The 13,627-nt window shown below is 35.5% G+C and overlaps 1 protein-coding gene across 5 annotated transcripts in view; it reads right to left on the bottom strand.

Moving 5' to 3' along the window:
- LOC123679358 (neuroligin-4, X-linked-like) overlaps positions 1-13,627 on the bottom strand; it is a 447,908-nt gene that overhangs the window by 58,944 nt on the left and 375,337 nt on the right. For all 5 annotated transcript variants that reach the window (XM_045616940.1, XM_045616939.1, XM_045616937.1 and 2 more), the window contains 2 exons: positions 6,636-6,782; positions 4,590-5,545 (listed from right to left, as the gene is read on the bottom strand). In XM_045616940.1, coding sequence (XP_045472896.1) covers positions 4,590-5,545; positions 6,636-6,782 — 1,103 coding nt within the window. The remainder of the gene's footprint in view (positions 1-4,589; positions 5,546-6,635; positions 6,783-13,627) is intronic.

The raw sequence follows: 13,627 nt of genomic DNA on the forward strand, positions 1-13,627 counted from the left end.
TTGATGGAATTAGTCTACTGAAAAGTCAATCACTTCGATAGAAAATCTCTGTCATGTCGAATCATCTTTTTCAGTCTCAATTCAATAAATAATAGTGAATAATCAGTCCAACATCGTTGATATTGTATTATTTTGAGCAACTAGACTAGACATGATTTTGATATTAAAAATGAAATTATAAAACTTGTTTTAATCATGATATACTACCAATTAGTAACTGCTGCAACACGTCAATAGATCAGAGATATCTGAGCAGATTAATTCATCACATATTCAGTTCACAGCGTAAATACAAACTCTGACTGAATAAGCTCTACAATATACAAAAATAACTCGAAATACAGAAACACTGAAAATTTACAATATTCTAAACCATCATAGTTATCATAACCCTTTATACTCCAAAAATCCAAACATGGCATTGAAACGATTCAAAACGCATTCATTATCGACCAATCCAATTTCTATGAACCCAAATCCAATAATTCCTGAATATTCATCGTTATAATTACGTCAAATTTAACTGTTGGTCCCCTGGCGAGGCACGCTAATTGACACGTTGCGATATTGTGTTTATGGGCGTATTTTGTAAATATGAACGGTCTTGTAATTTAATTTCGTACGTTTTATTCGTTTTTTATCGGCCTCCCGGTGTGCTCGACGGCCCAGGGTGGAATTCAATAGCGCAACGGGAAATAAAAATGGTTTCGCACGATTGTTATCGATTTGTTCATATTTTATTGAAAGGCTCGGTTCACAATCCAGTATCGTTTATGGATTTATGTTTTCATCTAGAATTCATCCATCCGGTTCGATAGAGGGGCGAGAGAGGTAAGGTGCAGGTACATTTTATCGCATTCAGGTGAGTAGTTGGCATACAGGCGGTTTATTTTTTCAATTCCCTTTCAATTGAATCAATTAAAGTATGTCTGAAGTACACCTTTTCGAGTATTTCGAGATTTGGATGTTGATTTGAAATGATAATTTCAAGCTGATCACATCATTTGAACCATAGAAATATTGGAAAAGAAATAACCATTTTTTCTGTGATTACACAACCGATCAGATTTCAAATTTTGTTAAAATTTTCTGGGTGTTCTAACAGTTTTATAAAAAACCTGCAAAGATGAGAGCTCCACTCATTCTGAACTTTATTCGATTAATTTTCTATGATTCGTTCCGTTCAGAAGTTACAAGAAATTGAAACAAATGTTTTCTTTTGTTCATGTCAGAAATATGTTTTAACATTGCATCAACCGTTCTTAGCAATAAGCAATAAATGTGTTCGAAATATGTAAATGATAACGAGGCGATTATGCAAAAAAAAAAGAAAAGAAGAGAATAACGGACATCTCTCAAGGAAACGTGCTAACTATAGAACGTGTTTCGGGCTTTTGGCCCTCATCAGTATGGTGAAGAAGTGTTGGGAAAAATAACACTTGGAGGAAAAAATGTACAAACTGAATCAACAAAGTAACTAAAGACAGCGCGAATTTGTGTTTTCCGTAGGCAGACCCAATGAGTTTTCGGGCAACAACAACTTGAACACGTAAATAGCTATAGCTACCTGCGTTACAAACATGTGTAAGGGATAACTGTTAGTAATTTTACTTGAGGGATCTCAGTTATTTTTTTCTTTGTTTTTTGAATAATCCCCACATTATCCTATACTAATATTTGAACCTATACTAATTTCCTGAACTCGAATGTCACGCAGGTAGCTATAGCTGTATACGTGTTGAAATTGATTGTTACTCGAAAATCCATTGGGTTCTCCTACGAAAAACCCAATGTCAAATAGCAATGTCAAAAATCATGCTATCTGTTTTTTGGATGTTCATAGTTAATTTGAATTTGTACATCCTAACACTTTATCACCGTATTGATGAGAACCGAAGACCCGAAACACTTGTCTACGGTTAGCACTTTTTCTTGAAGGATGTCCGTTATTCTTTTCTTTGTTTACTCTTTGAAATGTCCACCTTGGGCTTGAAGGCAAGCCTCACATCAACGAACTGAATTTTCCTTTAATCAGCAGATCAGATTTAAGTTCCAGATATGCTGCATCTTGAATTCTAGCGAGTGACTGTTGTTTTCATTCAACCAAGTAGATACTTGCCTTCCTCTGTGTGGTGTTGCACCATTTTACAGATATCACAAATTTCTAGATATTCTATGAATTCAAAGACACTGTGCTCCTGAAAATTGTTATGCAAGTCTGCTTTTAAACTATCGTTTCTAATATCTACTGGCATCAAATGATTGTTGAAAATTCTTGATAATTCTATGATTCTAGCCACAAAATTGACATCTAATGAGACTGTGTTGAAATGTCAAATCAATTGAATCACAGCTGTCAATTCTATGATATGAAGTTGGGACCCTCAGTGAAGAGAGGCAGAAAATAATTCAAAGGTAACTGCGATGTTACCATTTTTTTGAAGTCGCTGTATCTTTTGCTAACTGCAGAATTATCAAGAATCGGAATAGACTGAAGTGTCCAACATGAAAACACGTATATCCCTAAATATGGTGCCTCGACGTGAAATGTTTTCCTTCGAAATACTCCCGAAAGCGTCTTAAATGTTTTCCATCCATCTCATACCGAACAGTCGTAAGACGAATGTATTCTTTAAAGCCCTGAAAGCACAGATCAAAGCTTATACTTCTGTTCAACCTCTCGGATGAACTTCGTCCCGAACACATTTTCCCTAAATATGTTGGCTTGTTCATTTCATTCCTCCTAGTGTTCGAGTCTGAGTGCTCTTCAACCGTCAGACGAATGAGCTTTGAGGTTTCCCAAAAGGAATAGACAAAGAGTGTTACACTTAAAGTGATATGGGGGATATCGACCCCACTGCTTCCTCTTCTTAGGCCACCGGTTATTCTGGGGCGGGATTCTCGAAGTTCCTGAAGGGGTGAGGGAGGGTTGATTGATCGGGAGAGAGAAGAGTTTTCTTTAGTGGAAAACAGTACGCTTTGGTTCAATCAGGCCAGGTGATGAATTATGTTTGGTGACTGATTGGTCCATCTCCTCGCATGGTTTTTCGTAGATGAATTGATTGCTCTGTGTGAAAGATGTGACTTGCATTACGATTTAACTTTGATTCTTCTAATTTCCGGCAATCGCAAATTCTGTCGACTGTCGACGCTATCTCTACGAACTTATCACTCTAACATTTCGCCACAATGTCTGTAATTTTCAAGAAGAATATTGGGAAGAAGTGAATACTAAATATATACTGAATATTTCGGTGAATATGGATTGGATCATATTGAATTCTATTTGTGAAAGGTTTTCGAAAAGGAGGTGCCTTTTTGAAGAGTCCGCTATCTGTAGAGCTGTCATCTTTTCATATTTGAAAAGTGAAAATTACGCCATTAATTAAAATGGGATGATATACGCTTCAACAACGTCAATTATAAATGAATTGAAATATATAAATGAATAACTGACGTATTTCTTTTCTTTGTACCAGATTCTATGTACAAGATTTCTGAAATAAATTTATTGTTATTGTTATTGAATCAATTGGTAGAATCCACTACAAAAATGCAAATCTGAAATATTTCTGGGTCGTCAAAGCACCTTCTCGGTCGATAATAGTGAAACTGGTGGAAAAATCTGAGCTGTTGGTACCAGTTAAAACAACTGAAAATTTTGCTTCTGCTCTTTTGAAAATGAGACTCATCACTGAAATGATTTTTCGATGAATAACACTTTCATGAGTCTTTATGTAAAAAGCTCTGTATTGTCGTTTATAGAATCCTTAAGGCTCGAAAAATCCATGAAAAATTTTTAATAAGCCTCTCAATAATGCACTTTTATACAACTTTCGAACTGTTCTCTAAAGATGGATTGAAATTGAAAACACGATTCAGCTATGCTCAGATTATCTGTTCACTCACAGCAATTGATAGCATTGATAGATTTTTCATTATGCAATGCGATATTGTTTAAAACAATGAATTTTGAAACTAAATTTGAGTATATTATTCATTTTCCAACAATAGCAAAATATTTATTTAGAAGGAATAAAAAACTTCAATGAGTCATACTTGATGAATACCATTTGAAATTGGATCACGTAGGTGTTTACTCCAAAGCTAAGAGGACAGTTTTTCGATCCTCAGGCTGGACAATAAAAACATCTGTTGAACCGAGACCATCTAACCATTCATTGTTTGATAAAAAATTCACAGTGCAGTAGCTGAACTTGTTGTGAAAAGTGGTAATAAAATAGGACAAAACAAGTTTTATAACTCGTACAGCTTCTAAGCTCCTGATAGGTTAACGAGAATCAAGTATGTTAAAAACATACATTCTGTCATATGTTATTCATATGAATTCAGTTATCATTCGAATGGAACTATTGTTATGGAATTTGGATACATCGGATAAAATTAGAATACATAAGCACCGAATATAAACAAACACAAATACATTATCGTTCTGAATGAAATGAAAAAACAGATATTTCAGGTTCCTTCAAGATACGGTGTACCTACGCTGTATTTTTGAAAGAATCAGTTATCCATTTTTCATGAGCCAACTCCCTCACCGATAAAACCGTAATGGATCCACTCACCTGGGGATAGTCGCCATCTTTCGTCTGGTAATCGAACACATAAAAAAACGTCTTCGAATCCACCTGGTCCTTCTCGCTCTGCGCCGTCTTAACACTCAACAGATCCCCGGTCTGCACCAGTGGCGCCACATACTGAGCGTCACTCAACGCCTGCACAGTGGCGTCCCTGGTGTTGATCGGATGCTGTACCGTCCTCTCCCAATCCGTGTACTCGTTCACGACCGTGAAAAAGATCTCGCTCAAGTGGTAAGTGTACGCGTTCCGCACATAAGTCCTTATGATCTTGTCTCTGCGTTCGCCCTCGAATCCCGATTGGATGTCGTTGGAGGAGAACCTCCACAGGGCCTCGCTGGTGACGACCCCGAACAGGAGGTCGTAAGGGTTGTTTGCCCTGGGGGTGATGGTAGCTTCGCTCCGCTTCATGTTGGCGTTAACCGCACCCACGAAACTTTGGAGTTCGGAGGGTTTGAAATAGGTCACTAGTTCTTTCGCGAAATCGGTCTTGATGACCACACCGTCCACACTGGGTCCGAAACTACTTAGGTAAGCTGGCGGTGACACATCAGCGTTCAGGAGATGGTCCAAGGGCGCGTCCCTGAGGCAGTCGACGATCATCTCGTGGTCTTTGCCCACGTCGTCTGGTATCGTGCAGTTGACCTCTCTGGCTAACTTCACGGCGTAATTGACTGGATCTTCTACTAGAGCCCAGGAGGATAGGGCTGATCCGCTAAGGAGGATGGATCGGTGAAAGAGACCCGGCATAACTGTGGGGGAGATCATGAGGAAATTTATACAAGCTGCGCCTGAGCCGTGGCCGACTAGAGTGACGTTGCTGGGGTCACCGCCGAAGAGGGCTATGTTCTTTTGGATCCAATGTAGAGCTGCTATTTGATCCATGAGACCGTAGTTGGCTACCCTTGCCTTCAGATGAGGGGCCGGATTGGCATTGAGAAAACCTAGAGTGAGAAAAGAATTAGATGTCGTAAGGAAAGAAATATTGTCTTTGTAACTGAATAAAAGGAGATGACCATTTGAATAATCGAAAGCTTGGCTTAATTGAATGAAGAACTGAGCTAAGATTCTCAGATGACTTTCGCCTCATTGAATTTGAAATGGCGTCATTTTTTGATCTTAGGAGAACATGATTTCATTTTCTAGTGTTAAAATGAAGTTACTTACAAACAGGAATAGTTATTTATAATACAAGTGCAGAAGGTATTGATATTCTTCCACGAGTTCAAAATTCAAAAACGAGCCACGAAGTGGCGAGTTTTTGAATGAACGAGTGATAGAATGAGCCTTCTGTACGAGTATTATACATTATTTTCTCTAATTCATTGCATTTTTATTGAAATCAATGAAATAATTCCATAAATATCATTTAGTGATTTTTGCATTTGAAAATGTTGGTTGGCAGAACTGATTTCTTCAAGGCAAATTTCAAATGAATTGACTGATAAAGCCGTGGCGGAAAGTTCGGAGTACCAACATATAATAATAAAATATAATTATGAAAACTGTGCGTTTCTGATATATTCTCGCACGATTTTGTTCTACAAGATGTGGAAGAATGAACGGAAAAACCACAGAATTAGAGAAAAAAATTTATAATACGAGTGCAGAAGGCATTGATATTCTTCCACGAGTTCAAAATTCAAAAACGAGCCACGAAGTGGCGAGTTTTGGAATGAACGAGTGGTAGAATGAGCCTTCTGTACGAGTATTATACATTATTTTCTCTAATTCATTGCGTTTTCACTGAAATTAATGAAATATTTCCATAAATATAATTTAGTGATTTTTGCATTGAAAAATGTTGGTTGGCAGAACTGATTTCTTCAAGGCAAATTGATGAATTGACAGATAAAGCCGTGGCGGAAAGTTCGGAGTACCAACATAGAATAATAAAATATAACCATGAAAACTGTGCGTTTCTGATATATTCTCGCACGATTTTGTTCTACAAGATGTGGAAGAATGAACGGAATAACCACAGAATTAGAGAAAATATTGGAGGAAGCCAGATTTATAGGTGTTTTTACTCACCTAATATACCAAGTCTATAGTTCAAGGTGACTACAACCAGGTCTGCGTAGGATGCTAATACACTTCCATCGTATGGGTTTCCAGAGTTCCATTCGAATGACTCACCATGAATGTAAACTAAAACTGGATGACGTGTTTCGGAAGACACTGAAAAAAAAGTGAAAATATTGTTAGTTTTTCAATCTGCAGACTTATTTGGTTTAAACTTGTAAATACACCCATATGAGCACATTCATCAACAAGGAAGTGAAATCGAATGAAACTAATAGTTTTCGAAATCGAATTTTTTCTTGTTCTTCAATGTAAAATAGAATAGATACATTAATTGATCGACTTTCACATTAACACAGTACAAATTTTCAAATACGAAATATTGCACCTGAATCTCAGGGAAGTTGTTTTATGCTTGATTTGTGGGGTTATATTTTAAAGAATTTATGTGAAACAGATAATAATCTTAAATTCAAGCGGAAAAAATATTAACAAGCCTCTAATGAAGCCTAATGTAGAGAAAAAAATTCAGAATTTCAGCGTTTAATCGTAATAGAGAGTCGTCAATGGTGAAACACCTGGTTTGATCTGGGATCAGAATTACTTACATATTTCTTATATTTCCCCACAATTTCCAAAAATTATTTCATTCGCTATTATCTTTTAACTCATCTACGTATTCTAACATCATCAACCAGTGATCAAATTAACATCATCAAACAATGACAAAAATCATCAAATACATGACCCAAAGAAAGGAAGACTATTTATTTTAAATGAATTTTGTAGCAGTATTAAAATAGATGAATTAGATACGGAAATTCATCTGTATCTCCAAAACACGATCGAATCAAAAAAGGACCACATTTTTTTAAGTCAAAGCCACCCACAACAAAATTGATTGTCACGCACAGATAATAACCGAGAGAGACTTCAAAAGTCGAATGGTAGAACAAAACAAAAATCCGGATTATCGGAACTGTTCTATTCGCGCGGAATCGAATCCATTGTGCAGAAATATGAAGAAGTGTTAGAACGTTCCGTATTTTTTGCCATACAAAGTTTTTCACGAGATGAAGCGAGATACTGTCCCAGATATATTTCATCTATACAGTTTCCAATGAAGCTTTCCGCTCCATCGATCAGAATTCGAATCATTTTTCCACCTTTCCAATATTCGATTCGGAAAGATGTTCCAGATGATTCATACGGCTGAATCGCTAGATCAGATAGAATATAGAGAATAAAAGAGAAAATCTTTCAATTGCTATTTCTGTTTGATCAAAAGAAAGCTGTTAGCAGCTACTTAATGAATTGCAAGGCCAATGAGAAAATTCAGATTGATCCAAGGTATAATGAAGGATTTAAAATATATGAATTATATTAACAAAAATTATATAAAAGGTTTAAAACCATAATAATTGCCATGTTGAAAGTGGAATACTAATATTGGCTCATCAACAAATGAACTGACTTCCTTCTTGTAGCTTGAGATTATCAAAAACGTTAGTGGGTGATTTTCCTCATTCAACGTTATGAAAGAAAAATACTATACAAATAAAGTGAGTATGCCGAGGAAAACGGAAATCGATCCTAAACAAAATTTTCGTTACAAGCCCAACAAACACGTTCGTGAAATCTGGTCATTACTGAATATTAAAATTTTTTCATTTTGAATAATTTGGTGATGTAATTCAAAGTTGGAAAACCGTACACTTGGTTATAATCGAAGGCCATAAATGAAGATTACAATAATCTACATCCACATGAATATTTCTTTCTCTTCTTTATATTGGCCCCAAATTCTCCCAAGAACCTCAGAATTGTGAGTTGCGTCAAATTAAATAGGAAATTTACATAATGTCAGAGACTGATGATTTCCTCAGATTTGCTGAGTAAATCTCGCTGGTCTCCGACCAAATAAAAAGAAGTCAAACTTTTATTACTGTTTTTCACCCAACTGCAAATTGCCCGAAAAAAGTTTGGGGCCATATAAAAGTTAGAATGGCTGAAACTCGCCTTTGATTCTCTCTGGAAATGTGCTACAAGTTAGTTTATTCACAAATAATGATTATCACACTACTACAGCTATATGATGTAGGTAACAATATTGAAAAAGTTTTGTTGAACAAATTATATCATTGATATTAATATCCATTCATCATTTGAAAACTTTGCTTTAGTTTTAGTTTTTATTAGTTATTCAATTTGTTAATCGTTTACTTAATTTGGATAGCTTCAGTTATTTTGAATTTTTTTTTAATTGGTTATTGATTTTGTCATTTTAAAAATTGGAATTGTATTCAAAGACAAAAATATACCAAATATATTATAAATATATATTATTGCGAAGGTAATGGATATCCAATCTCTTATGAAGAAGTTGGTGTTGGTAATATTATACCTTTTTGGAAAGCTATTGAAACAAGGAACAAGTATATGTCATTGGTACTTCAAGTCCCATGAAGTTTTTTCCAATAATAAACAAAAGATTATAATAAAATTTCCAAAAAAGAGTTGTGGCCACTTCACACCGATTACTTTCGATATGGTAGGAGTTTTGGGCGATCATTCTTATTAAGGTGAACCCTCATTTTTCAACTTTCAAGAACGCATCAATTGAATTTTCAGACTCTAGTAGTTTTTACGATTTTGCATGATTAATTCTTGTCTAAAACAACTCGGAGATATTGTGAAAAATAGGAAAAACGCAATAAGTCAGTAACTATCCTTTTTAGACCCCTTGTTGACTGAAATTAATTTGTTGCAAATGACCTCTAGTATGACCTCTACAAAAAATCACGTTGAATTACCAAACACTTTGTAATCTGACGATGAGAAATGTCAGCATCTCGTATTCACTAGAAAAAATTCTCATCACTCATCGCATAAATACACAAACAGAAAAAAGACTCGCTCGTTCTCTATTCATCAGAATCTAGTCATTCCTATCCTATTCTCTTATATTCTTGCGATAGCGTTAAAAACGGAAGGTCGCATTTGCATGCAGGTCCCCGAATTTACGACATATAATGTCCACCAGTATTCGAAATATGTCACGACCTGATTCTGAGCTAACAAAACGCCAACGAGAGGACATTCGGGAAAAAATCACGATAATATTTCAGGACTGTATGAGTTCTTCCTTCGTTTTCAGCTTCGCGTTTAGAACGAGGCGATATACGAGGCTATTCGTTTTTGTGGTTTTCCCCGGGTCGGTCGTATTCTTTGTGAATTTGGATCCGGAGATAAAAGCCTGGAAAACTAGAGGCTTTTGAATGGTGTACTTTCCATTTTCGGATAATCTGTTTCAGGTGATTACAAGGATGTCAGGCTGAAGTAGGTTGGATTATATGCGTTCTTGAAATTAATTAATAATTTTGACTGTTTTATTTTTGGGTTCTTAATTTTCTGTTCTTGCTACCATATGGATTTTTACAGGAGGGGTTCAGCCAGATAACAAATATTTGAGTTCATTTTAGACTTTTCTTTCTAATTCAATACCACGGTCATATTCATTCATGAGAGCCCGAACGTATCATGCAATAACCGCCTTGAAAATCCAGGTCTGGGTTAACAAAAAATTATGAATCGTTTGAATCCTCAACAACTTTCAGGTATCCAAGTTCTTGAAAACTTCACTTTTACGTTGAAAATTTGTGCAGTAAAACTGTCTGCGCGAAAACTTGAAGTACATGTCTCAGTTCAGTTTTTAGTGGTGTTTCCGAATATTAAAACAGATTTTCAAAATTCCGATGTACAGGGTGTTGTTTCGAGGATTCAAACGATTCATAATTTTTTGTTAACCCGGATCTGAATTTTCAAGGCGGTTATTGCATGATACGTTTGGGCTCTCAATTAGGAACATATTCGCCTAATATAAAGAAAATAAACCGGGTGGTTCGTTCGATATTGGCTCAGAAAAAAACGGGCAAAATTCATAAAACACCCTGTATCTCAGCTATGAAGAGAGTAAGACCCAATAAATGGGGTATCTCCGGAACCGCCTTGGTTCCACCTATGCACCTGTGAAGTATTTTCGTTTCCCAATGAAACACCCTGTATCGATCGTTGATATAATTCTCATTTGAAGTTGGATCTCCAGATTTTTATGGATATCAAAACGTTTGAAAAAAAATAAGATATTTAATTAGAAAGATAAATGACTTAACATGGCTCGCTTTCAAATTCCTTCAAACAAAAGTGAGAATTCTGTTCCTTGTGGAACGAAATACTATTATACCTACACCTATTATAAAATATCTCGATTTGACCACAGTAATATCCCGAATATTCTCTCTATAGGTAACTGTTTTCGTATACGTTGTATGTCTTCCAAATCCATTTTCCGAAAACATTCAGATCATCCTAATAGACACCATATTGCAAGCAGCTTCAAGAACGAAGTATATTCGCCTGTTCCACAACCCATTTATTCTTCCATATGTTCTTGCTCGCCTAGAATAAAAATTCGAACGGAGGCAGCCAGAAAGTAGTTCCCACATCATAAAACCCATTCTTCGGAAAGTTATTCCATGGGGGTAGAAGGGATGTAAATCGATCTGATAATTCAGGAAGCTGAAGGAGGTGTTGAGGAGTAGCCGAAAGCTAGAAAACTTCGTATTTATATGTAAATTGGAAATCAATCGCATGGCCGATGATATTCGGGAACCATTTTTCCGAACGATTGCATGATGGTTCTTTCTTTTTCGGTTTGCTTTCATGAATTATAATTTTCTCGAGGAAGTCCCCTCAGTTTTCATAATCGATTTTTTATATAAACTTATATATATTGAAGTAGTTCTAAGCCTCAAGATACAAGTGGCAGTAAATTCCTGCAAAGAAATATTGGGTTATACTTTTGAAATGAGAAAAAAGTATTTCTTTATGGAGGAAAATCAATTGAGAACGGTTTGCTTAGGTACCTACAATACCAACAACCAAAAGAATAATAAATACAAAGATCTGTCAGAATTCGAAAACAGCTTGCACAACTTAATTGCTGATGTATTTGAGATGTTCTTCTAGACCTTTTTCTTCTAGAATTATCGTGTTTATTTATTATTATTATTATTTTTATTCTTTCTACCCAATTCATGGGATTCGCAAGATATGTGTTCTCATCTCGAGAGAAATCATAATTATATTCCAAAAAATACCTGTATTTATTGATGAACTATATGTTTTTATGTCATATAAATGACATAAAATTATAGAGTTTGTAGTTTTGTATATTCCCCCCAAACAAACAGAAAATCTGAAGAACACAAACAATTATAGCATTACTCGTTCAAAATTTCATAATTCTGTGTAGTCAATTTATGTGAATATAAGCCTTTCATCTCGGATTAAACGAATACGAATACATGCGGTACAACTACAGAGTTTGTTACATAATTTCAAGCGAATAGCTCCCAGCATTTTCAAGATAATCTGTCGACGGCTCACGTCCGATGGTTACTAATGTTTTCAATTCCTGTTATAGTTTGGAGTGAAAAACCTTTTATTATCCTACTACAGAAATTAATCCAGATCAAAACGGAGCTTATGTCAAGATGGTAGCCACGTGCTGCGGCCAGATAATCTAGCAAATACATTTCAATTAGGACGCGAGTAAAAACGTCCATAAAATGAGAGAATAAAACCTTCTTCGATCTAAAGTTGACGGAAATAATAGCATCTTCCTCCCCTGATCCCAGGGATCCTCTTCTACTTATTTGAGTTGTTTACTACAATTCGGCAGTTCGCGAGATGGAAGGTATACTTTATTGTTATTTTTATGTAAGTTGTGCGGTTCGCACATTACTATGGCCCCTCTGTTCGGAAGGCCTTCCTTTACTGCACCATCGCTTTTATTTGCACTCTTGAAGTGACCGTAAACATTACGGGAAAGAAGGTGGACACTTTCAAGAATGAGAAGGATCTGGAATTCTTTCTCGACAGGGGTTGAGATCAGTGGCGTAACGGTCGGGACACGATTTGAGCAGGGGAAAATATACAAGAAGGTGCCTCTGGTATAAACTTCAAAATACAGGAGAAAAAATATGATTTTTTAGGAAAATTCCAGTTGAATATTTTTTGAACGTCAGATTCGAAATGTATAATTGTGTTGTTTCTGATGAACTTCAAATATAATATCTATTGTCGATTAAGATTATTGGAAGTGTAACTTTCTCCAGATGGGCGCCAAATGGTATTTTTTTGTGTTTTTATGAACATTGGTTTCTTGTCTAAACGTCTCAAGAGAACCAACAGGAAATTAGTTAATAGTTGGCACAAGGGACTGTGTCTGATTTCAGTACCTATTCTGCACATACAGGATGTCCCAAATTCGATGCTTCCTGAAAGCATCTCGAGAACTATGAGACTTCTTCGAAGACCCCCGATCTCTTTTTTTTGAGATAATTAGATATCAGCAATCAGATCGTAAATATTTTTTTCATTCTCTAGTTACAGAGTTTCTGAAAAATGACTGTTTCAAATACATTGCTCTTCAAAAGTTTGAGATCTCTGGATTTTTCGAACAACACACCTATATAATGTTCTGAAATGTGTGGATGTAACTAAGTACCTACATATTAAATATTTGTGGTTTTTTCTTACTTTACTATGCTATTTAAAACAATGATTCCAAAGGGGTTCCCTAACTCTTGAAGAGCAGTATATTTCGGCTATACATTGGTTTCTGTTTGAGATATTTGAAAAATTGAAAAACGTTTTTTTTTCAGTAACATTTATAGTTTATATGATACTCCATTACAGATCACAAAAATTAGTTATCGTTTTAGATATATGGAGGAGATTTGGTGTTTCAAGGCAATTTTTCAGCCACAGATTAGTCGAAAGGCATTCCGTTATCGGTTTTTCAAAATTGTAATCTGTTCCATAAATATTGAGTTTTTCGTCTTTATTTTTTCATGGGGGACCTTACAAATGAATATTTTTTATTTATTTCTTTTTGTGTCCATTGTATAGTTGTAATTAAGTCATAAATAGGGTTT

Source organism: Harmonia axyridis, chromosome 4, assembly GCF_914767665.1.
Source record: "Harmonia axyridis chromosome 4, icHarAxyr1.1, whole genome shotgun sequence".
NCBI classification, from domain to species: Eukaryota; Metazoa; Arthropoda; class Insecta; order Coleoptera; family Coccinellidae; genus Harmonia; species Harmonia axyridis.